Source organism: Pelophylax lessonae (assembly GCF_965119305.1).
Source record: "Pelophylax lessonae genome assembly, chromosome: 3".
In the NCBI taxonomy this organism is placed as follows: domain Eukaryota; kingdom Metazoa; phylum Chordata; class Amphibia; order Anura; family Ranidae; genus Pelophylax; species Pelophylax lessonae.
Genome location: NC_138770.1, coordinates 40,941,250 through 40,966,786, shown reverse-complemented (window position 1 = coordinate 40,966,786; position 25,537 = coordinate 40,941,250). Strand labels below are relative to the sequence as shown.

The 25,537-nt window shown below is 43.5% G+C and overlaps 3 protein-coding genes across 3 annotated transcripts in view; 2 read left to right on the top strand and 1 right to left on the bottom strand.

Moving 5' to 3' along the window:
* The window catches only part of LOC309550292 (uncharacterized protein), a 979,642-nt gene that overhangs the window by 114,684 nt on the left and 839,421 nt on the right, over positions 1–25,537 (top strand). Inside the window, 2 exon segments of the mRNA XM_082250695.1 lie at positions 5,876–6,097; positions 6,253–6,388. Coding sequence (XP_082106821.1) covers positions 5,876–6,097; positions 6,253–6,388 — 358 coding nt within the window.
* The window catches only part of LOC309550683 (uncharacterized protein), a 3,164,715-nt gene that overhangs the window by 2,909,605 nt on the left and 229,573 nt on the right, over positions 1–25,537 (bottom strand). The gene's annotated exons all lie outside the window — the stretch shown is intronic.
* Positions 7,178–18,222, top strand: LOC309550024 (uncharacterized protein; the record flags this gene model as incomplete). Its single annotated transcript, XM_082250496.1, has 5 exons — positions 7,178–7,364; positions 15,710–15,869; positions 17,272–17,374; positions 17,794–17,928; positions 18,015–18,222. 5 exons carry the CDS (start codon positions 7,178–7,180, stop codon positions 18,204–18,206), a joined length of 777 nt encoding a protein of 258 aa, XP_082106622.1. The 3' UTR covers positions 18,207–18,222.

The window sequence follows — 25,537 nt, the reverse complement described above, 5'->3', positions numbered from 1 at the left end:
CACCCAGTAACCCCCCCCCCCCCCCCCCCCGTCATGACCGTCCTCTTCCTCCATAGTCACTGTGACATCTTTTATCTGCACTATCCTGAGAAACATGTACCAATGCAAAAACATTTTTGTTTCAATCATTTTTATTAAAGTGGCTGTAAACCCACTTTAAAGACTTTTACCTATAGGTAAGCCTATATTAAGGCTATAGGTGCTATAAATATCTCCTAAACATACACCGTTTAGGAGATATTTACAGTGCATGCAGCCAATGACGTCATCGGCGCATACGCTCTGAAGGAGCGGCCGTGCCGTTCCTTCAGAGCCCTGTGGCGTGAACGGTGGCTCCCGCGCGCATGCGCGGGAGTGATGTTATTGACCCTCCGGCCAATCAGATGGCCGGAGGACGCGAATCAGAAAGCAGGATGGCCAAACATGTTGACCATCCTGTCGCTGAGCGGGCGGCACTGCGGGGGCTTCGTTTTAAGGTAAGTACTTCATAATGAGCTAGTATGCGATGCACACTAGCTCATTATGCCGTTGTCTTTACAGGTTTTTTTTTTCTAATTTTTTTTAAGAGGGTCGGCAAGTGGTTATAGATTTTTGATTGTGATTCTCAAATGTGTAGAGTATAAAGGTTTGAATTTCAATGACTTAAAAAAAAAAAAAGAATTATCCAACTTCATTATGAATTCTGCATTGGCCTCTACGTGAGGCGGATCAGCTTCCCCTCTCGGGTGCCTCCACGATCGATCCCGAGAAGTGACGTATGAGTTCAGCAATTCGCGCAGCCAAACCACCTTGCTGCAGTATATCTGCGGGGGGGTGATCAGCAAGAGGTTTAGTATTCTCCAGCATTATCAATCCAACAGTAGTACTGTATGTTGCAAGAGGCTATAAAGCCCAGTCAACTCAATATGATCTATCGTTTGTTTGCATAAAATTGGTTTGAATAGATGGAGTTCGGGGTTCGCCCTCCACCCATAAAAAAATTATTTCCAGTAATGTAACTGCGTATGCAAAATATTGCAAGCACACCAATAAAAAAAGGGGGAGAGAGAAAAGCACTGGGAGAAGAAGGAGAAAAAGAAAAAAAAAGGGGGGGAGAGGGAAGGGGAAGACCCCTGTGCACTGGCCAGTGCCACCAGAAGACTTACTAGTCGGGGGATCACTAGACAAGTATCTGATCTACGTACCCCAGACGCAAAAACATTTTTAAGAAATTCCAAGAGCAGTATAAAATATGAAAAATGCCCTGTTCCTTTAAAAAAAACATACCTGGGGGGTGTCCTAACCCTGCATCTGAAGGGGCATCTCTGGGATGTATAGAAAGTGCTGCAGCTGCGCTGACATTTTCAAATTGCTGACAAACGACATTTCACTTCCAACTTCTTTGTTTTGAAGAAAAAGAAAAAAAAGCATGCAAACTACTCCAAATGTCAGCTAGGTATCTTTGGGAACCTTTATAGGGGGTCTCTGTGTTTTTTTTTTTTTTTTTTTAGTTTTTTTTTGTTTTTGTTTTTTGAAGAAGAAGCTGGCAATAAAATGCCATTTGCCTGCAATTCATGTTGTATTAATTTTTTTATCTTTTTAAATGTTACTTTTTTGCATAGAGTCTCCCCAAAAATACATACCAGACCCTTTGAGTCTAGTACGGATTTAAGGGGGTACCTCACATAAAACACACACAAAAAAACCCCCGAAAAGTCGTGAGGTTCACTAAAAATCCACACCGGACCCTTAATCCAAGCATGCTGCCTGGCTGGCAGGAACTGTGTGTGTGTGTGGGGGGGGGGGGGGGTACGAATGTATGCCCCCACTAAACATGGGGAGTGCCTTGTCCTTGGCAAAGCACCTTCTCACCATGCTGATGAGAACAAGAGCATCTTCTTTACAACCCTGTCCAGTGGGTGGGGGGCTTTTTTTAATAAAAAATAAATAAATAAAAATACACAAAAAGTCACTTATTGTGAATCCATCATCAATCATGATGCCAACTGCCCACAGAATGACTGAAAAAAAGAAAAAAGACCTGGCACACATGACTCGTCCCAACGGTGCGCTTAGTCGAATTGCAGTTCCCCAAGATGTCATCAACTATATATAGGAAGAGGTGGATTTGATGGTGACATCATTGACCACCTGTGGCCATATTTGGTCAATTTGGACTACACCATCATGCATCATGCAGATGGCCCTCTTACTACAAGCTGTGTGGGGTCTGCCAATTATATGCTTGAATGGTATGATGGGAACTCACAGTTTTAAGGAAAGCACTACACCTGGAGCCACCATCATACCGCTTGAGCATATAATTGGTAGAAAATGTATTGCCTCTGGCAGGGGGGAGTAGCAATGTGACACATTATGTGTGGCCAAGTTGCTGTGGGAGGGTCTTAAAAAGTCATTGTTAAAACCAGAAGTGGCAGGGTTGAGGGGTGCATTACGCACAGGCTGCAGAGTTCAGGAGTGTGCTACGCACAGGGTGCAAGTGTAACATAGAAACATAGAAACATAGAATGTGTCGGCAGATAAGAACCATTTGGCCCATCTAGTCTGCCCAATATATCTGAATCCTATGAATAGTCCCTGGCCCTATCTTATATGAAGGATAGCCTTATGCCTATCCCATGCATGCTTAAACTCCTTCACTGTATTTGCAGCTACCACTTCTGCAGGAAGGTTATTCCATGCATCCACTACTCTCTCAGTAAAGTAATACTTCCTCATATTACTTTTAAACCTTTGCCCCTCTAATTTAAAACTGTGTCCTCTTGTGGTAGTTTTTCTTCTTTTAAATATGCTCTCCTCCTTTACCGAGTTGATTCCCTTTATGTATTTAAAAGTTTCTATCATATCCCCTCTGTCTCTTCTTTCTTCCAAGCTATACATGTTAAGGTCCTTTAACCTATATTATATTATAGTATGTTACACACAGGGTGCAGGGTTTAGAAGTAAATTGCATACAGGGTTAAGGGTTCAGGAGTGCATTACACACAGGTTTAAGGGTTCAGGAGTGCATTATGCCTAAGGTTTAATAATGCATTATGCACAGGGTTCAGCAGTGCATTATGCACAGGGTGCAGGGTTCAACAGTGCATTATGCACAGGGTGCAGAGATTAGAAGTACATTACGCTAAGACCTGATCAAAGCCAAAACCCAAATATGGGCAAGGCTCCCCCTAGGTGTTATGGGGAGGGTGAATCTTGTAAAAATGGTCCTGCTCCCGAAAATACTCTATATTCTCTGGCACTCCCCGATATACCTGCCGTTAAAATATTTCAAACAAATGGAATCCCTTCTTAAAGCTTTTGTATGGGGCCAGAGCAGGCACAAGCTTGCCTGGCGCAAACTTAAAAATCCCTCAAATCTGGGTGGTGTGGCCCTGCCGGATTTCAACCTCTACTACCTAGCCGCCCAATTGTCCCACCTAGATAAAACCGACAGGACACGTTTTCTGCAGCTCCTGTGCCCCAGGTGGTCCCAAATGGCTGACGAACCACTGACTGTTATCCTTCGGGGGGTGAGGGGCTCCGAGATTGCAGGTGAGACGGACTCCTTGCTGTATCATTATGGCAGGGTCTGGGAGGTGGTTATGACTAAGATGCAGTACCCAGCCCTACACACTCATACCCCCCTCTGGCACAACGCGACTCTGGCGGAGTTCGTGTCTGTGCCGGACCCTGAGCTCTGGTGTAGTAAAGGGATTCACTCCCTCTCACACTTGCTGCATGAGACGACCCTACGCACATTCGCTGACCTGAGCTCCACCTTTGACCTCCCAGCCTCCATGCTTTTCCGATACTGCCAGCTTAGACATGCGTTTAGGGCCCAATTCCCGACCCCTCCCCACCCTCTGGAGACCCCCTCTATGATAGAATTCCTTAAGAGTACCGACCCCCAACACTTGATTTCCATCTTGTACGCTGAACTCCACACTCCTAGTTCCACGGCGCTCGCCTATGCAGCTAAAACCCCCTGGGAGGCAGATATAGGGACTATAGAAGATGATGAATGGGATGATGCTCTGGGGTCGTGCAAAACTGTGTCTCCTAGACTGTCGGACCGACTCACCCAACTTTTCATTCTCCACCGGGCATATCTAACCCCCATCGGCCTCCAGAGCTACAGGCCTGAAGTGTCACCCAGTTGCCCAATGTGCCGGTTGGCTGTGGGCACCTTTTTCCACCTCCTCTGGAGTTGTCCTCAGCTCCAGGGGTACTGGAAACAAATCGTTACTTTCCTTCACGACAAGATGGGCTCCCCGGTACAGCTGGTCCCCAAACAGTGCCTGCTGGGTATATACCCAGATGAGGATATGGACAAAAGCAAACTTATTTTTCTTCAGACCACATTGTTCATAGCTCGAAAGCTGATCGCCCGAAGGTGGATGCGGGATTCCCCGCCCACTTTTGGTGCCTGGAAGGCTGAAGTCAATGTGGTCCTACCGTACCATAAACTCATGTATAAGAACAGGGGAAATCCAGCCAAATTCACTAAGATATGGGATAGGTGGGTCCAGAGCCCGGACACGGGGAGCTGGGACGCCTCCTGCCCATGACTGTGACCCCCGCAAGTAGCAGATTCTACTTTATGTGTGCTCTGTGCAAGTAATGTTAACCACTGTGCCCAACTGAAGTGCCTTGCTTAAACTGTACCTACATGCATGGTCCTTGATGACATCTGTTGAATTTCTATGTTTATTGTTGTAAAACTTGTTTTAATTTTTTTTTTTTTCCAATAAACTCACTGATTTGTAAAAAAAAAAAAAAAAAAAAAAAGAAGTACATTACGCACAGGGTTAAGGGTTTAGGAGTGCATTACATGCAGGGTTAAGGGTTCAGGACTGCATTACGTGTAGTGTTCAATAATGCATTACGCACAAGGTGCAGGGTTCAGGAGTGTGCTATGCATGGTTCAGGTGTATATTACGTACAGAGTCCAGGGGTTCATAGAACACAGGTTTAATGGTTCAGGAGTGCATTACGCGCAGGGTTCAATAATGGATTATGCACAGGGTGCAGGGTTCAGGAGTACATTATGCACAGGGTGCAGTGTTGAGGAGTGTAAATAGTTAGTTCTACCCGAAGGGACTCATGTGTGGCATGTTAATCTCTTTCATAACCAAAGGTGGTTGTATACTGCTCTAGAGTCTTGTTCTCATATAGGCAATATGTACAACCATTGTTGAGCTAACAGATGAGGGCTAACAAAGTGTGTAACAGTTACCCCCCCCCCCCCCTTACAACCTAGGTCCTTCAAAGTCTTTCACAGATCCTGAGGTAGTGGGATATTTGGGGACCCACAAAATGCATCATAAAAATTGCTTAAGTCCCCCCTGCCATCGCCATCTAAAAAATTGTAAATGACTTGGTTTGAATGCAACAAATTCAACACTACTCTGTAAAACAAATTGCTCTTTTGCAGTATATTGTCAACTCATAACCTATCATTGTGTGTCAGGTTCCTATAAGGTGTCAGGATGTCACTGTCTATTTCTCCATGGAGGAGTGGGAGTATTTAGAAGGACACAAGAATCTCTACAAGGACGTCATGATGGAGAATCAGCCGCCCCTCACATCACCGGGTAAGAGGAGACTTTATTGTAAAGGAGAGAGCAGTACGGAGGATCCACCTAGATCCCCCATCATCTGATAAACACATAGAAACAATGTATTCAGTCAGTGTGTGTGTTTCCTACAGATGGATCCAGTAATAGGAACCCACCAGAGAGATGTCCCCGTCCTCTGTATTCCTGGGATTCCACACAGGAAGGTCACACCATCCCTCACCATCATCAGGTAGATGAGGACAAATAACTGATAGTATCATTAGGATCTGTACATTATCTGCATTGTTAGAATTTTTGTTTTATTATTTATTCAGAGTGGAAACCTGAGAGATTCTAATATTGTTGTTAAAGAAGAGTATAAAGAGGAGGATGAGGAGTATGGAGTGATGGAGGAACGTTCTAAAGGACACAAGGATCTCTACAAGGACATTAAGATGGAGTCATCTAATAACAGAAACCCACCAGAGAGATGTCCCCGTCCTCTGTATTCCCGGGATTCCACACAGGAAGGTCACACTGTCCCTCACCATCATCAGGTGGGTGGAGTTGAGGGTCTGGAACATAAAGTGATTGAACACTCTGACATGTGGAGACGATGTGTGGACTCTACAAGATGATATGTTCTATGTGACCTCACATCATAAATACTGTATATAAATATATGTTATTTTCTGCCATTCTGTTGGTTTAGGGTGAAGATCTGATGAACATGAAAGTTGAGGGTGAAGTAGAAGAGAGGTATGTGAGGGATGATCAGCAATATACAGAGGAGGATGGAATGACGAGGACATTCAAAGAGGAGGACACTCCTACAGAGATCAGCACAGGTGATCCATAATATATTCTTCTGTTATCTCTGCTCTGTTACTGCACACTGATTGGTCCAGAGTGGGGGGGGGGGGGGGGGAGATGAGTGATATCAGCCAATAATAGGTTGAAAATAGCCAACCTCATGTACTGATATTAGTCCTGCTCATTAGATCATGTTCAGATGGCTGTATTAGGATTAGCACAATGCAAGCATGATAACCTTTCGTAGGTTGGTCCTTCTTCTTGGAGTAGACTTATAGCTAAATGTTACCATAAAGCTTTACTTACAGGCTTGCTGGGATGAAAATTAAATAATAACAAAACTGAAACACTTCTTTAGAGAAGTAAATACTGCTTCAAGCTCCCTCTAGTGCTGCATCGCACCAGAAGCCTAGGCCTATGGTCACTTATTCTATACTAAAGGTTCTACAAGTCTGAACTTGGAACCTCTTCATTATCCGAGATCACATGACCCAGTGCCTAGATTTTTGTTTGTCTGAAGAACATGCACTTCCAAATCCCCATTGGTTCCTGCTCATCTGACAAGGCTGGAAGGAAAAAAAGACCCTTTGGCTGAGAAGGGGAATATTCCTAGCTGTTTAGGACAGCTACAGATGACATCTGCTCCGTAAAACCTACCTAATCCAGACAGAATCTTGAACGTACCCTCTTGTATCTATTGATCATGTTTTTATATTTTTCCAGGACACGTCATCAAGAAACCCTCAAAGGATCATTTCACTTTATCTCCAGGCTGTAAAATAGAAGATGTGGACATCACAAGAGATTGTGCGGGAGAAAAGACAATGAGCTCAGCTATGGATGGAGGACCTCACAGTGTGGATGGACCATCAAATCCTTCTGATTCTGAGCAACCTCGTACTGTGTGGGATGGTGCCCGAATTCAGGTGGAGGAGAAATTTTCCTGTCCTGATTGTGGGGAAAGTTTAAGCTCTGAATTAAGTCTTATTGTCCATCAGAGATCTCACACAGGTGAGATGTTTTATTCCTGTTCTGAGTGCGGGAAATATTTTCTTAATGAATCAGAACTTGTCATACATTGCAGAGTTCACACAGGAGAGAAGCTGTATTCCTGCCCAGAATGTGGAAAATGTTTTACACGGAAATCACAACTTAAGAGACATCAGAGATCTCACACAGGGGAGAAGCCGTATTCCTGCCCTGAGTGCGGGAAATGTTTTTTACAGAGTTCAGACCTTCTTAGACATCAGAGATCTCACACAGGGGATAAGCCATATTCCTGCCCTGACTGCGGGAAATGTTTTTCACAAATATCAGTCCTTTATAGACATCAGGGATCTCACCCAGGGGATAAGCCATATTCCTGCCCCGAATGCAGGAAATGTTTTTCGCGGAAATTAGACCTTGGTAAACATCAGAGAATGCACATGGGAGAGAAGCAAAATCCTTGTTCTGAGTGCGGGAAATGTTTTACACAGAAATCAAAACTTGTTAGACATCAGAGGATTCACACAGGAGAGAGGCCGTACTCCTGCCCTGAGTGCGGGAAATGTTTTGTACAAAAATCAGACCTTGTTATTCATCAGAGATTGCACACTGGAGAGAAGCCGTATTCCTGTCCTGAGTGTGGGAAATGTTTTTCGTGGTTTTCCTCTCTTTACAAACATCAGAAGGCTCACACAGGGGAGAAGCCATTTTCCTGTTCAGAATGTGGAAAATGTTTTTCACAGAAATCACACCTTGTTATGCATCAGGAATTGCATACGAGAGAGGAGCTGTATTCCTGTTCTGAATGCGGGAAATGTTTTCCACGGAAATTAAGCCTTGTTATGCATCAGAGATCTCACAGGGGGGTGAAGAAATAAGTGATCGTACCTGGGTTTAGTTTATAAGAGATTTGCCAAACTGCTCCTAAGTTCTGAATGTTAATCCGAGCCACATCAAAGTCAATAGGAGCAGAATCTTTCAAATCAGGTTATTTCTAAGGTGAATAGGTGAACCAATGACATCACCAGTTGCTAGGATGTCAACAGCCAAACAATCCATGCAGTGGAATAGTGTTATGGTGCGAAAAAAAAGACAAGAAAAAGCATGGGGTCCCCCAAAAATCAACTCCAATCCTTTATCCTTGATAAGTGTGTGGTGTGGATTTGAGGAGAAATTTACAAATTTAAAAAATACTAAAACCTGAGAAAGTTCTATTGTGGGTGTCCTCCATGACATCGCTGAAAAACATGGTCAGTGATGTCACACTAAATACCCCGCCCCTTTTTATGTTGTATGTTGCTGGGCAGAAAGCCATTATTTATGTTGAGTATCCACTGGGCGCAGGCATGTTTTCTTTTTTGCCAAGTTGCCAGTCATCACTGGTTAAATCTCTTTGTACCTTTCTGTCCAGCATACAATCAGTAAAGGTCAAGTAAACATCACTGTGTGTCTGGTCCTTGACTGATACCGCTACACAACACTTGGCATCTATGAACAACAACGGCCTTGTCAGACAATGGTGACCGATATAGTACAAATACAAAGCCCTGTGAAAACCCCCAACAGGGCAACAGATAGCCGATCACAGCTGCCACCATGACACCTTTGTTTCTGGTGGGATTACTGCCACAGCTTCTGCACACGTTTGCAGGTCCAGATCAGGATCGAGACAATTGGATCGGGAGACTGAAGAGTCTGATCCTATCATACAGGATTTTTTCCCAATTAGCAGACAGAGCTGGCCATCAATGCCCTGGAACGGGAGGCAAGGAACTCTCGGGGGGTGGGGGGGTGACCAAGTCTTTCAAGAAAAAATACTCAACCACATCAACCACGAAGTGTTTACAACAGATTTTGGAGGGACCTGATGCCTTTTGTGTGTGTCTGGTCCCCCCTTAAAATCCATATCCCTATTCAGAATAAGGGACTGGTATGTATTTTTTTCTTTTAAATTAGAATGTAGAAACAAATTGATGTTAAATGCTTAAATTGTGAAATCCACTTTGGGTCTGGTATGACTTTTAAGTGGCATCCCATGCAAAAAAAAAAAAAAAAAAAAACTGTCGTGTCCCCAAAAAATCCATACCAGACCCTTATCCTAACATGTATTCCAGCTGGCCAGGGAAGGGATGGAGCATAAATTTGCAGTTGCCCCAAACCATTATAGGCCACATGCCCTCAATGTGGGGAGGGTTCTTTGCCAGGGGGCTCCTCTGACAAAGCACATTGTCATCATGTGGCTGAGGACAAGGGCCTCTTACCTTCACTCCAAGCAGTTGATGCGAGGCCCTGTGGGCAGGAGACTTATCAGAATCTGAAAAATAATTAGGCCTAGTAAGAGTACATAGTAGCCATGGTTACCCATTCACAACAAAAAAAGTATAACTAAACACACACACGTTTGATAAAGTTATTTATTTAAAAAAAAGATCCCAATGATATAAATTCATCATCAATCACATTGTCCAGTACTGCAGTTTGTCAAAAGAAAAAAATGGCAACCGAGATACATATCTGGAAACTACAAGTCAGTCAGCCTAACATCAATAGTTTGTAAACTATTGGAAGGGGTGATAAGGGGCCATATCCAAGAATTTGCTGATAACAGAAGTATCAGTATGGATTTATGAAAGATCGTTCTTGCCAGATCAACCTGTTATCTTTTAATGAGGAAGTGAGCTGTGATCTGGATAAAGAAAAGCCTGTGGATGTAGTGTATCTAAACCTCACCAAAGCATGTTACACGGTACCTCATAAACTCTTAGTCCACAAATTGAGGTCTGTTAGCATTGATGATAGTATATGTACATGAGTAGAAAACTGGTTACAGGGTGTGTCTAGAGGGTGGTAATAAATAGCATATACTCTAAATGGTCTTGAATTAAGAGCGGGGTACCCCAGCGCTCTGTCCTGGGACCAGTTCTGTTTAATTTGTTCATAAATGATATAGATGTTGGAATAAATAGGTCAATGTCAGTGTTTACTGATGACACAAAGCTAAGCAGGGAAATAACGTCACAGCAGGATATAGAATGTTTACATGAAGACCTCAATAAAATAAAGGGGTGGGCAAACACATGCCAAATGAGGTTCAATATAGGGAAATGTAACGTCATGCACTTGGGGGCTAAAAATTTTAATGCAATGGAGGATGAAAAAAGATCTTGGGGTTCTAGTCGATGACAGACTCAGCAATAGTACGCAATGCCAAGATGCAAGGCCTGCAGAATATTAGCATGCATAAAAAATAGATCTATTCTACCAATTTAAAAAACTCTGGTCCGCCCACATCTTGAGTATGTCCTTTAGTTCTGGTCACCAATCCTCAGGAAGGATGTGCTGGAACTGGGAAGGGTCCAGAGAAGGGCATAAAAAACTAATAAGGGGCTTGGAGGACCTCCGATATGAGGAACGATTACAAACATTAAACTTGTTCTCCCTGAAGAAGAGACACTTGAGGGGAGATGTAACAGCAATATACAAATATCCTAATGGTGATTCCAGCATTGGGAGGAAACTATTCAGTCTCAGGTCATTCAAGAAGACACGTTGCCACTCAATGAAGTTGCAGGAGAAGCAGTGTAACCTTAAACTGCATAAGGGGTTCTTTACTGTTAGAATGGTAAGGATGTGGAACTCCCTTCCACAATCAGTGGTTTTAGCACAAAGTGTTGTTAATTTCAAAAACATTCAGATGGGCATCTTATTAAACACAATATGCAGGGATTTGGGAAGTGGTAGACATACACACACCCACACTGATTGAACTGGATGGATTGGTGGTATTATTTAACCTTACCAGCTATGAAACATGTCTATTCATTCCCATGGAATCTATGTAAGAACTGACAGCTCCCAGCTAAATGTCAACAAAGGGGATAGGAGCTGTTTACTGTCTGTAGAGCTTATTCCTGAAAGACCATTTTTTTCTTGGGTCCCCTGTTCCCAGAGCCCATGACTCTGTAAGTAAGACTACACTCTTTGAAGAGGGGATAAGATGTAGCACCCTCCTTGCGTAAGATGCTAGGTAAATTTAGTTTTTTGGCTCCTTCTGTAGTCAAGGGAGCCGTGATTGTTTGTTCTGGTCTGTTCAGGTTTCATAGCTTGGAAGTTTGATTGCTTCTACCTGCCTCTTGAAGAAGCTTCTGGAGCTTAAGGAGGGAGAATTGAAATAAATAACCTGAATATTTATCAGGGCCTAGTCAATCCCTGGGGAGGTGTGCTCAGATGGTGGCAGGGCATGCTGATAATTAGCCTGGAGCTCTCAAGAGATGGTCTGTCTCCAGAAAGGTCCCAAAGCCTGAGGGGCTGCTGCTCTTAGGCAGCCCATGGACTGTGTAACTGACCTGGAGGCCCCAGCAGTAAGGGCCTGTATGGAACTTCCTAGAAGCTGATTGAAGGACTTTACCAAAGAGATCTGGTCTAGAGAAGATTGTCTCACTCATTGGTGGGTGTCCGGTGGAAACTGGAAGGTGGCAACTGCCCTGGGGACTTGTGAGTAATGACCCAGAATGGATACTTGTGACTGTGTGCTTTGGGATAGAAGTGCCAGAGGTTACTTGGACTGAGACAGCTCTCGCAGGATGTCAGGTGCTGGCAATTCCCATCCTCAACCGAGTTCTGGACTGTAAGCTGAGAGAAGAGTGCCCTCCTGTACTGTGCAGCGTTTTGCAATTGTACTGGGTACCAATAGCTGTGCATTGGTGCATGGTAACCACATGCAATAGAGACTTACTTCATGGTCTTCATCTGTGAGGACATAGACTGTTCAGACAGTCACTTCATGGTCCCCAGCTGTGAGCACTTAGACTGCCCAACATACACTTTTACTAAAAGGAGAAGTAGAGCCAAAGATCCTTTGACCCTATTTCTCCTGTGGGATACAAGAGTGCACTTATTTCGGCACTTCTGTGACCCGTATTTAGCCGAGAGTGAGCTAAAATCCACTGTTGGCTGATTTCACGGAGTCGGTGCAGGTTCTGCAAGGATTCCGACCATATTGTCAGGATTCCCCTAGATGCCTGACCGGCAGCTGGTTCAGCCTCTCGGCAGTGTGCTCCACCACACAATCTTAGAAATAGAAGAAGCACGTTTGACACATGTGAAATGCGTCTACCTGTATCCTATGTATCCTGTTCCTGTTTGGCTTATGTAAATAAAGGACTTCACTTCATTCAAGCTCCTGGTGGTGTGCGGCCAACCTTTATTCTATTTCTACGATTGTACGGTGGCGGGCCGGGGCCAGCAGCCACATTGGATGGCTGTTTGTTCACTCATCTGAGAGGTGTACACATTCCCTGATGGTGTGCTCCACCCCCGCCACAGCCCGACGTTTCAATGAGGGCTGGAGGGGCAGAGCACAGAGCACTGACTGACAGTCACCAGCTCTCTACTAACTGAGGACTGAGATCTGAGCAATCAGGGGTCATGTAATCGCTCGGTCTTAAAAAGTGGCGGGTGACAGATGCAGCATCGGACCCCTACAGGGGTAGCACTACAAATAGATAAAATACTACAATAACCAAAAATATGGAAACAGTAATAACCCCTCAAACACAAAAGGAAAACAGTGCAAAATAGAGTATACAGTTGGTAATAAGCAGGGAGGGCCTGTGTAAATGGCAATACTAAGAAAATAGTTCAGCAGTGTTCCCTACTGGCCAGTACATTGGGGCACAAATCCAGAAGGAACACTGAGATATAGTTCCTCCTATCCAGGGTATAGGCACTTGCAGTGTGTCCTAAGCAAACAAAAGGGTTCCTTTTTATTGAGCGTCATGGGGTTTGGCCAGCAGCCTCTCACCAACACCTGGGGGTGACAGCTGGTCTACCTCATGGCTCAGCTGCTCAGCTGTGTCTGTGTCCCTGATGCAGTTGCAAAAACTTCTGTCCCCACAAGTCTCTGTTTCTGCCAGCAGGATCTTGTTGTCCCTGGATGCAGAGCAGTCTATATCCCCTTCCTCTGTGTTCTCCTTGGGCCAACCACAATCGATCCAGCATACATTTTGGCTCACCCAAAATGGCTGCCCCCTAGGTTGAACATTCTCCATAGCTGAGCATGGTTCATGGTTTTCATCAGAATGATCACAGGTAAGGAACAAAACTTTCAAACAAGAGAACATTTGTAACCAATAGCTACTGTGCGACCCACTAACCATGCGTGGTCATGTCCATGTTTGGTCAATGACATCTCCTGAATTTGTGTAAAATACTCACCTTGCTCATAAATCACCAAGAATGTGTTGGCAACCTAATAGTGTCCCATGGAAAAATACCTTGCTAGTTCTCAGGACTTTGAGGGATGGTATAAATATGGCAGGGAGTTACATGCTATGCCAATGCCAATACCTGGTCTTGATAACGAAGTGGGATAACTGGGCTTGGGCTTGACAGCAAAGTGCACTTGCTTGCCAGGGTGCATGCTCAGATAAAGGTCTGATATGGAATTTGAGGGGACGCCATTTTTTTCTTTGTGTGGGATGACCACCTAAAATCCATACCAGACATCATCAAGGATAAGGGTCTGATATGGATTTTGGGTGGACCGCATGCTGTTTTTTATCACTTTTGTAGTAGGATGTATAGAACGAAAGTGACATTTTAGAAATAAATAAATACCTTTGCCAGTAAATGACATATCCCTGCTTTTATAGTAGGATGTACCTTAATCAAAAGCCCCTGTACAGGACGCCCGGGATGGGTCTTGGACAGCAGATATTTTTCCCCACTATTTTGGGTGTGGTCCCTATTAGGGGTATGGTTCGAAGGTAATATTGAGTACTCCAGGGTTCTCTTCTAAGCAGGGTGAGGGGTTGTGGGGTAGCCCGGCTAGAGAGGAGAGGTCTGACTTTCTGTATTATCTGGATTGCTAAATTCTGATTAAGGGACCTGGAATTTCTAAGTGTTTTGAATGGGAAGGACCTCCAAACCCAGACTACAGAGCTATGGGGCCTGAAGGAGTTAACCCAGATGACACAAAGTTCATATATGGAAGAGACTATGATAGAGAGAGAGCTAGACACACCTGAGATAGCAGGTTAAACTAGCTTGGGATTGAGCCTTGTTTGCTGAGCTGTGAGAACCTTCTCTGTGGGACCCCTAAAGCCAATGGGATAATTCAAAACCCCAGTGTGGGACTGATAGCTTGGCGGTGAGCCATTACCTTGTTTTGCCATTGAACCAAAGCTGTGGACTATTTAGTGTTTGTTTGTTTTTTTCTGAAGTAAGAGGTTTGTTTTAATGGACTGTTTAAAAATACAAAAAAAGACTGTGACTTTTACAAGTGGCTGGCGGTGATCCTGGGCTCCCATATGGACACCTCTTAATGGTCATTCTAAGTCTGAACATACCTGAAAGGTCATGCAGTGCATGATGGTTTAGAATGATTTTCCCCACGTGAATCTGTGCTAACATTTGCTAAGATCGTATATTTCGAGCCCGGAGGATTTAGCTTGAACCCATGGTAGTAGAGAATCTGAACCATATCTTTAGTATGCACCTCTAGTAAGGCTGTCTTTACACTATGAAACATTTCTCAGGACTGCAGTTCCTCGAGTTGGTGATCTCACGTATATTGGGTGGATGCATACAAAGGAAGTCTCTATTGTTTCTACAGACAGGAAGCTCAATCAAAGAAAAGTTATCCCCATCATTGGTTTCGGTGGGACAAAATTTAGAACCCAGAGGATTTAGCTTGAACCTACGGCAGTGGTGAACCTGAACCTTATCTCTAGTATGCACCTCTAGTAAGGCTGTCTTTACACTATGAAACATTTCTCAGGACTGCAGTTCCTCGAGTTGGTGATCTCACGTATATTGGGTGGATGCAAACAAAGGAAGTCTCCATTGTTTCTACAGACAGGAAGCTCAATCAAAGAAAAGTTAACCCCATCATTGGTTTCGGTGGGACAAAATTTAGAACCCAGAGGATTTAGCTTGAACCTATGGAAGTGGTGAACCTGAACCTTATCTCTAGTATGCACCTCTAGTAAGGCTGTCTTTACACTATGAAACATTTCTCAGGGCTGCAGTTCCTCAAGTTGGTGATCTCACTTATAATGAGTAAATGCAAACAGAGGAAGTCAGACAGGAAGCTTAATAAAAAATAAAAAATAAATATCCCCATCGTTGGTTTTGGTGGGACAAAAAAGACCCATCTGTCACACTTGCCTGTTCCAGGCTCCAGCACCAGGTCCTTTCCCCAGGGTGTAGTCACGGCCTTTCCAGCTAATCCCAAAGGGGGCGCTGTTTTAAACAGCTAGTATGTGAATTGCTTAGTGTTGGAGCAATGTGTCCACATACTAGCAGCCAGACTAGTAGGTTTTCTCTGCATTCCTACAACCATCTTGTTTCTTTTCTCCTCTGCTTAGTTCCTGCATGTCAGCTCCAGCCTGTTTCTCTTTGTACCCACTACCTCAGCGCTGCAATAAGATCTCACCTGCTTTTGGTTGCAGAGTTGGAGGACCACAACCTGGACACCGCCTGCAGTGCAACATCTCCACCTCTAGGAGTTCTGGTGAAGACCAGACGGTATCTTAGATTCTAAGTCCTTTTCAGGGCTCTCACTTTGCCAAGCAAGAAACCCAGTAAGTACTCCCTGTCCAGCTACATAAAGTCCTGGGCATACACTCTGCTTCTAGTTTGAGTGGGTTTCCATATCCATGACATCATTGTTGGTGTGAGATAAACAAAGTCCTATCACTATCCTATCAATGGGATAAAATAAGTCCCATTATTGGCGTCAGTGGGATGAAATAAGATGCATCATTAGTGTCAGTGGGATATAATAGGTCCCATAGTTGATGTCAGTGAGATAAAATAAATCCCATAGTTACTGCCAGTGAGATAAAATAAGTCCCATTGTTGGTGTCAGTGGGATAAAATAAGACACGTTGTGGAGGTCAGTGAGATAAAATAAGCCCCGTTTTTGGTGTCAGTAAAAATCGGAGCCCAGCATTGGTGGTCAGTGGTGATACTTACCTGATCACACACTACTGCTGCCTCTCTGCTAATGTCGGAGTTATTCTTTCACTGTCAGAAAGGAGATCACTGCTCTCAACAGTCTGCTATAATTGCAGTGCCTGGTGATGGAACCCCGAGAGTGTTCCAACCGTCATCACCTCACTGACACTTTGTACAGAGTCCTGGAACCTGAGGGATGAGGACACAATTGGGTGGTAGGGGAGCCGAAATCTCAGGACTGTCCTGCACATCTTTCTCAGGCAGCAGTTCCTCTGAGCTCCACAAGATGGTGATGTCACATATTCTGAGACCTGAAATCTCTATGGAACACAGACAGGAAGTGATGTCAGGTAGAGACAGGAAGTGAATGTGGGTATAAATAAGAAAGTTCCGGGTGGGGAGGAAGTAGAGAGGAGACATTGGTGGAAGTGCCAGCAGAGGAGGTATTAAGATCTTATTTTCTATTTACACCCAGTAACCCCCCCCCCCCCCCCCCGTCATGTCCGTCTTCTTCCTCCATAGTCACTGTGACGTCTTTTATCTCCAGCAGATGATGATACACACATATATAGTGTGGAAACCTAGATTAACCCCTTCAGGGCAGAACATTTCCCCACTTACGGAGCCGGAAAAATTCTCTTCATGTTGGACATGTGTCACCTTCTCACCTTAGCAGTCTCTTGTAACGAGGGATGAGATTCAGATTCGGGTTGTACTGAATTTGGACTTGATTTCCAGGATTTGAACTTTGGTTGAATTTATAGATGATTAATTTTGGTGCTCATCCAGCTAGCGAGGACAGGAAATATCTGTCTGCCAATCAACAGCAATTGACAAATACAGACAATAGAGGGAAGCAGCTCCCTACACATGTGCCAGTTCCCGTTGGGAGCAGCCTACCTATTAACCCCTTATATCCCCATCCTAATATTGTACAACCAATACAGTCCATATAATTCTTTGTCTACAGAGAAACCTGCATGATTACATTGAGGATGGAGGAGGACCGGAGTCACATGACTGAATGGATACTAAACCTCACCCTAGAGATCATCTACCTGCTGACCGGAGAGGTGAGGAGGATTCTGGGAGGTTACACGACATCACTCTTATCTCTATTAATAAAACACAGACCTGACTGGAGAGGTGAGGAGGATTCTGGGAGGTCACATGACATCACTGTTATCTCTATTAATAAAACAAAGACCTGACCGGAGAGGTGAGGAGGATTCTGGGAGGTCACATGACATCACTCTTATCTCTAATAATAAAACACAGACCTGACCGGAGAGGTGAGGAGGATTCTGGGAGGTCACATGACATAATTCTTATCTCTATTAATATAACACCGACCTGACCAGAGAGGTGAGGAGGATTCTGGGAGGTCACATGAAATCACTATTATCTTTAATAATAAAACTTAGACCTGACTGGAGAGATGAGGAGGATTCTGGGATTCTAACATGATATTCCTATTGGTTCCTCAATACAGAGATTTCCTCTTGTGAAGTCAGGTGATCATATGACCATCACAGTGCCTCCATGTGACTCCCTAAAACCTGAAAGACACAACATGCAGAAGATTCTAGAAGTCACCAAGAAGATGATGGAGCTGCTGACAGGAGAGGTGAGCGGTGCTGGGAATTCTGGGACATTATCCAGTAACAGACAAGGGATGTGTCTGGATGGTGACTGTATCATTGTGTGTGTCAGGTTCCTATAAGGTGTCAGGATGTCACTGTCTATTTCTCCATGGAGGAGTGGGAGTATTTAGAAGGACACAAGGATCTCTACAAGGACGTCATGATGGAGAATCAGCCGCCCCTCACATCACCGGGTAAGAGGAGACTTTATTGTAAAGGAGAGAGCAGTACGGAGGGTCCACCTAGATCCCCCATCATCTGATAAACACATAGAAACAATGTATTCAGTCAGTGTGTGTGTTTCCTACAGATGGATCCAGTAATGGGATCCCACCAGAGAGATGTCCCCGTCCTCTGTATTCCCGGGATTCCACACAGGAAGGTCACACCATCCCTCACCATCATCAGGTAGATGAGGAACAATCACTGATAGTATCATTAGGATCTGTACATTATCTGCATTGTTACCATTTATGTCATTTTTATTTTATTTTTAGAGTGGAGACCTGAGAGATTCTAAAGTTGATTTTAAAGAAGAGCTAAAAGAGGAGGATGATGGGGATGGGGTGACAGAGAAATCAGAGTTTCTAAAGGAATACAAAGATCTGTACCAGGACACCATGGTGGAGTCATCCAGCTACAGAAACCCACCAGAGAGATGTCCCCGTCCTCTGTATTCTTGGGATTCCACACAGGAAGGTCACACCATCCCTCACCATCATCAGGTAGAATATTAACAATTATTGGTAGTTCTGATTTATACTATGTATAAGTATACAGAATGTTTGTTAAAATAATGATTAATATATATTCAGAGGGGAAACCTCGGGGATGATAATATTGTTATTAAAGAAGAGTATAAAGAGGAGGATGAGGAGTATGGAGTGATGGAGGAGTTTTCAGAAGGACACAAGGATATGATGGAGACACCTAATATCAGGAACCCACCAGAGAGCTGTCCCCATCCTCTGTATTCCCGAAACTCCACACAGGATGATCCCACCATCCCTCACTGTTACAAGGTTGGTGGGACGGAGCTTATAAAACACAGTCTAATGGAGACAATGTGTGTATTTTTATGTGATGTCACAATAATAAAGCTTTTAGTTTAGAGATGGTATTCTCTCTCATTTTCTTGACTTAGAGTGGAGATCCAATCGATATAGAATTTGAGGTGAAAGCAGAAGAAGAAGAGAGGTATGTGAGGGATGATCAGCAGTCTATGGAGGAGGATGGAATAACGGGGACATTTATAGAGGAGGACACTCCTACAGAGATCAGCACAGGTGAGTCATTAACACTAAATACATTCCTCCACCCATACTGCTCACTGATTGGTCCATAGTAAGGCAAGGACTGGGTGATATCAGCCTGTAATCCCCTGGTCACTTTCCTGAGCTGTGTTCCCCATCCTGTATTCCTGTATTTCTCTCGGATAATCTTCCTTCTCTGTGCTGCAGACACAATTTATGTATCTAGACTGGATTTATGGAGATTCTGGGGTTCAGCTGGCAGCACAATGTTCATTTCCACCATTGTGTACTTACCCTGCTTGGAGATTAATAGGGACGTTTGTGTACTTACTGTACCTTGGGGATTAATAGGGACATTTGTTTTGGGCCATGTAAAGTAGTCCTCACATTTTATACTCTGGGTATAAGACGACCCCCCCCCCCCCTATTTTTGGGGGATGTTTTTAAGGTTAAAAAGTTGTCTTATACGTCTGCAAATATGGTAAATCCAGTTCTGTTTGGCTCCACTGTGATCATTGGATCAGTTTGCGATTGCTTTGGACTGTTCTGGGTTTCACTAGTTTTAAGGTTTGAATGTTTCTCCCTGACTTCTGGAGGGTTTCCAGAATATACTGGGCTGGAATGGCAAATTAGCAATCTGAATATTTATATTGTCTCAGCCAATTCCAAGGGGAGGGTGCCCAGTAGGTGACTGAGGTGTGCGTAAATAGCTGGGGAACTAAGACAGCCCTGTTCTTGTCCAGGAGGAGAAGTTTCAAGCCTGCAGGGACGCTGCCCTTCCAAGAAGCCCAGCTGAAATTCTGCCCTTCCAAGAAGCCCAGCTGAAATTCTGCCCTTCCAAGCAGCCCAGCTGAAATTCTGTCTGTGGGAAAGGAGGTGATTCCTGATACTGCACATCCATGTGATCCTACAGATGTGCGGCATCAGGGATCAACTCCTTTCCCTCCCTTGAGCCATTGTAGGAGCCAGGATGGGCTCCAGTCCTTTACCAGCACTCTTAGTAACAGATGGGGAGGAACTCCCACACACACCCCACATCTACTGAGCCTGAGCGGCACACGGAGATACCTTGGGTAACAGTGAAATTCTGCCTGTGTTCACTGAGGTTCCAGCTTTTGCTGAACTGGGGGGGGGGGGGGGTGGGGGGCTACCAAACACAGATTTTTTTTCCTTTCTTAGGTTGATCCCTCTTCTTTGAGCTGACTCGTAGCTAAATTTTACCATAAAATCCTATTTACAGTCTTGCAGGGATGAAAAGTAGATAGTAACCTAAAAACTGAAACACTTATTTAGGGTAGAAATATTGCTGCCAGCTTCCTCCAGTGTTCATGTGTTCTTTCCAATGGCATTTATGCATTGACAGAGCTCTTTAGGCCCAGTCTGTCTGCACAATATGGTCACCTGCTGACTTGGCACCATCCACAGGCTGCTTAACTCTTTTTAATAAGACACAGAAATTGAATCTAATTTTAGTTCAGCAAATTGCACTACAGAGGATGTTTTTCCAGTCTTTTGAAGTGTTAAAAGACTTTGGCCCCTTTCACACGGGCAACTCAGTGAGGCGGAATCCGCTTGCTCAGCGAAGGGATCTCTCCGCTGAGCAGGCAGGTGACAGGTTTGTGTCTGCTTCTCTATGCAGAGCAGACAGGGACACAGTCCCGCTCTCCTCTGTGAGTCACTCGGATGGAAATGGACTGCCTGCCATCCAATCCGCCAGACAGATGGGGGAATAGCTTCACCATCTGTCTGTTTTTGGCAGACAGGATCAGATCAGATGGCTACGGGTGTCAGTTGGAAATGTGTCCACTGACATCTACAGCTCTATAGAGGAGACTGGGGGGGTCTGATCAGGTCCACCTAAAATACTGACAAGTGGACCTGATCGGATTGCCCGTTATTAAAGGGGCCTTTGACTTTCCTAAACCTTGTCTCTGCGAAGTGCTAACATTGACTGAGGAAACGTGGAAGAAATTGGATCTGTTTAGCTTGGACAGAACAAACTAGCACTAAACAGGAGATAAAGACAGAGGGAGAAACCAAAATCATATAGTAAACAATTTGTAGTAGGTCAAATCTTATGAAGTTCAATACAACTCAGAAAACTACATAAAAGTGGGGCAGAACAGCTCTAATCACAAGAAGCCTAGTCCTGTGGACGCTTGTTCTGTGCTAAACATTCTAGAAGTCTGCACTTTGATCCTCTTGTTTATCAGAGATCCCTTGACCCAGTGCCTAGGCTTGTGGTTGTGTGAAGAGCATGCACCTCCCAGTCCCCATTAGTTTGCCCTCTTCTGACAAGGCTGTGTAAATGTAGAAGTGATCTCAAAGAAGGAACAAAGGCCCTTTGTCTGAAGAGTGAAAGTCACAGCTTGTTGGAATATCCAGAGAGAACATTTGTTTACCAAAATCTACCTAATCCAGATGGAATCTTGATTTAGGTGAACTAACCCTCTCGTATAACAATTTATTTTTTTTATTTTTTCCAGGACAGGCCATCGAGGAGCCCTCAAAGGATCGTCTCCGTTTATCTCCAGGTTGTAAAATGGAAAATGAGGACATCACAAGAGATTGTGCAGGAGAAAAGACAATGAGCTCAGCTATGGCTGGAGGACTTCACAGTGTGGATAGACCATCAAATTCCTCTGACTTTGAGCAACCTCGTACTGTGAGGGATGGTGCCAGAAATCAGGGGGATGAGGATTTTTCTTGTCCTGATTGTCGGGAGTGTTTTAGTTCTAAATCGAGTCTTACTGTACATCAGAGATCTCACATGGAGAAGCTTCATTCCTGTTCTGAGTGCGAAAAATGTTTCATCTATAAATCAGAACTTGTCATACATCACAGGTGTCACACGGGGGAGAAGCCAAATTCCTGCCCCGAATGTGGGAAATGTTTTACAAAGAAATCAAATCTTGTTAGACATCAGAGATCGCACACGGGGGAGAAGCAGTGTTCCTGTCCTGAGTGCGGGAAAAGTTTTTTACACAGTTCGAGCCTTGTTAGACATCAGAGATCTCATACAGGGGAGAAGCCGTATTCCTGCCCTGAATGCGGAAAAGTTTTTTCACAAAAATCTACTCTTGTTAAACATCAGAGATTTCACACTGGAGAGAAGCCATATTCTTGCTCCACATGCGGAAAATGTTTTTCAATGAAATCAGGCCTTGTTGTACATCAGAGATTGCACACAGGGGAGATGCCATATTCTTGCTCTGAGTGCAGGAAATGTTTTCTATACAGATCGGACCTTATTATACATCAGAGATCTCACACAGGAGAGAAGCCGTATTCCTGTCCCAAATGTAGAAAATGTTTTTTACAAAAATCAGACCTGGTTAAACATCAGAGATCTCACACGGGTGAGAAGCCATTTTCCTGCCCCATATGTAGTAAATGCTTTTCATTGAAATCAGGCCTTGTTCGACATCAGAGATTGCACACGGGGGAAATGCCATATTCTTGCTCTGAGTGCGGGAAATGTTTTTCATGGAAATCAAATCTTGCTATGCATCAGAAATCTCACACCGGGGAGAAGCCGTATTCCTGCCTCGAGTGTGAGAAATGTTTTTTACAAAAATCAGACCTTGTTAAACATCAGAGATCTCACACAGGGGAGAAGCCGTATTCCTGCCCCACATGTGGAAAACGTTTTACACAGAAATCTAATCTTGTTATACATCAGAGATCTCACAGGTGTAAGAATGAGCGACACATTCCTGGTTTCAGTTCACAGGAGGTTTCCTGAATTTCTTGTATTTTCTGAATGTTAATCCAAATCCCAGTGAACTCAATGGGAACAGAATCTTTAAAGTCTGTTCAGGCCATTTTTAAGGCAAATGGGCAAGGCATTGTCAAACAAGGGGGCATAGAGAGCTGGGCATTGCCCTGGGGGATACCAATATGTATGCCAGGAAGCTACAGACCAGCCAGCCTAACATCAATAGTAAGTAAGGCATTTTAGGGAATAGTAAGGGACTCTATACAGAAATTTGCCTGTGATAAAGGTATCATAAGTGACAACCAGCATGGGCTTCTTGTCAGACCGACTTGTTATTCTATGAGGAAGTAAGTAAGAAATTGACTGGTGGAAGTCCAGTGCATGGAGTTTATCTAAATTTTGTACCTCATCAATGTTTAATCTATAACAAAATGTCTGTTAGAGTTGATTAAATTGTATGTACATGGACAGGAAAATGGTTACATGAACATGTCCAGAGAGTAGTGATAAAGTCTTCACTGAATGGTGGGACCCTGGGTTCTGTCTTGGGGCCAATGTTATTCAGTTTATTTTTAAATGGAATAGAGGTTAGCATAAAAATTATCAGTTTAGGGGTTTTCTGATGATACCTGGAGGAGCTCAGCTATGAGAATCAATTGCATGGGTTACAGTTATTCACTTTGGAGTAGAGGCGCTTAAGAGGGGATATGATTACAATGTACAAATATATCAAAGGTGACTGCAGTAACTGTAATAAACTGTTTACTCTAAGGTACAGGACATGTAGCCATTATGTAAGGTTACAAGAAAGAAGTTTTAACCTTGGATTGTGGAAAGGGTTCTTTACTGTTAGAGCTATAAACATACCATACATCCATATACACACACACACACACATAGGTTTAAGTGGATGTGTATCTGTCTATTTTTCTTTGTTTCCTGTTTTTAACCCTATAAATTATGTAACTACTGTTTTTAACCCTATAAATTTATGTAACTATGTATCAATGCAAAAATTAAATTGAATGGGGAGCAGCTCTTTTAATGATGCCTAAAGTGAGATATTAAACATGCTCAAATTCTTTAAATAGCCTGCTTGGGGGATGCATTAAATCTGCTTTTGAAGTGGCACGTGTATGATGTAAACAAGCAAAAGTTCAACTATCCGGATATTGATTGGGCAGACAGAACTAAGGCTCTTCATTTCCTAAATGTAATGCAGACCAATTTCACGAGTCAAATGTTGAAAGGCACTAAGTGGGATAAAATTCTTGCATAAAAAAGAAGTGGTAGTACGTATTAAACCATGGCATTTGTCAGTCAATTCCAATGGGCAATAAATATAAAAGAACAACATTTCAATCCTAGGTGTCTAAATAATAGGATAAAAAGGATTATTAACAAGAAAAACATTAATAAATTATAGGCAGAAGGGTTAATATCGGCATTCCAAAACAACAGAGTGTAATTATAAATTTAAGAGTGCAACTAGGACAGCTAAATTAGATTACACAGTGCTGGAAAGAGTAAAAAAAATTCCCCATATTTTTCAAATGTATAGTAAAAAAGTGAGTTCAGAACAAATTGACCCCATAAAAATGATCTAGGGAAGTTAGTCACAGGTGAGAGGGAGAAGACATCTGTATTAAATAAATTCTACTTCTCAGTTTATATGAAAGAAAAGGAGGAGTATAATACCAGCAGGCTGGTGAAAAGCAAATGTGGTGCTAATATTCCAAAAAGGGCAAATATATATATATATAATCCAAACTAGAGATCAATCAGCCTAACATCAATAGTATGTAAACTATTGGAAGGAATGATAAGGAACTCTATCCCAAGAATGTGCTGAAGAAAAAAGTATAATTAGTAGTGACCAACATGGCTTGATGAGGAACTGTTCTTGCCAGAACAACATTTGAACTTTCTATGAGGAGGTAAGTTGTAATTTGGATGGAGGAAGGCCTGTGGTTGCAGTGTATCTGGATTTCACAGAGACATTTGATACGGTACCCCAAAAATGCCTAATTTACAAATTAGGGTCTTTTGGAATTTATGACATGGTATGTAGCTGGATAGGAAACACAACAGTACATTCAGAGGGTGATGATTATTGGCATATTTTCTGAATGATCTGGAGTTGTGAGCTGAGTGCCCCTGGGGTGTATCCTTGGACCAATTCTCTTTAACTTGTTCATACCTGATATAGAGGTTTGAATAAACAGTTCAGTCCCACTGAGCGATTGGTAAGGTGGATGAGTCTGGCGGCAGCATTCATGATGAATTGAAGGGGGGATAGCCTGTGTAGAGGTATGCCAACGAGAAGGGAATTGCAGTAGTCGAGTCGCGAGATGACCAGGGCGTGAACTAGGAGTTTTGTTGTGTCTTTGGTTAGAAAGGGGCGTATTTTGGAGATGTTGCGGAGGTTGAGGCGGCAAGATTTGGACAGCGATTGGATGTGGGGTTTGAAGGAGAGTTCAGAGTCCAGGACAACACCTAAGACCTTGGCATGCGGGGATGGGCTGATAGTAATGCCATCGATATTGACAGAGAAATCAGGGGAAGGGGCACGTGGTGGAGGAAAAATTATAAGCTCGGTTTTGGATGGATTGAGTTTGAGGA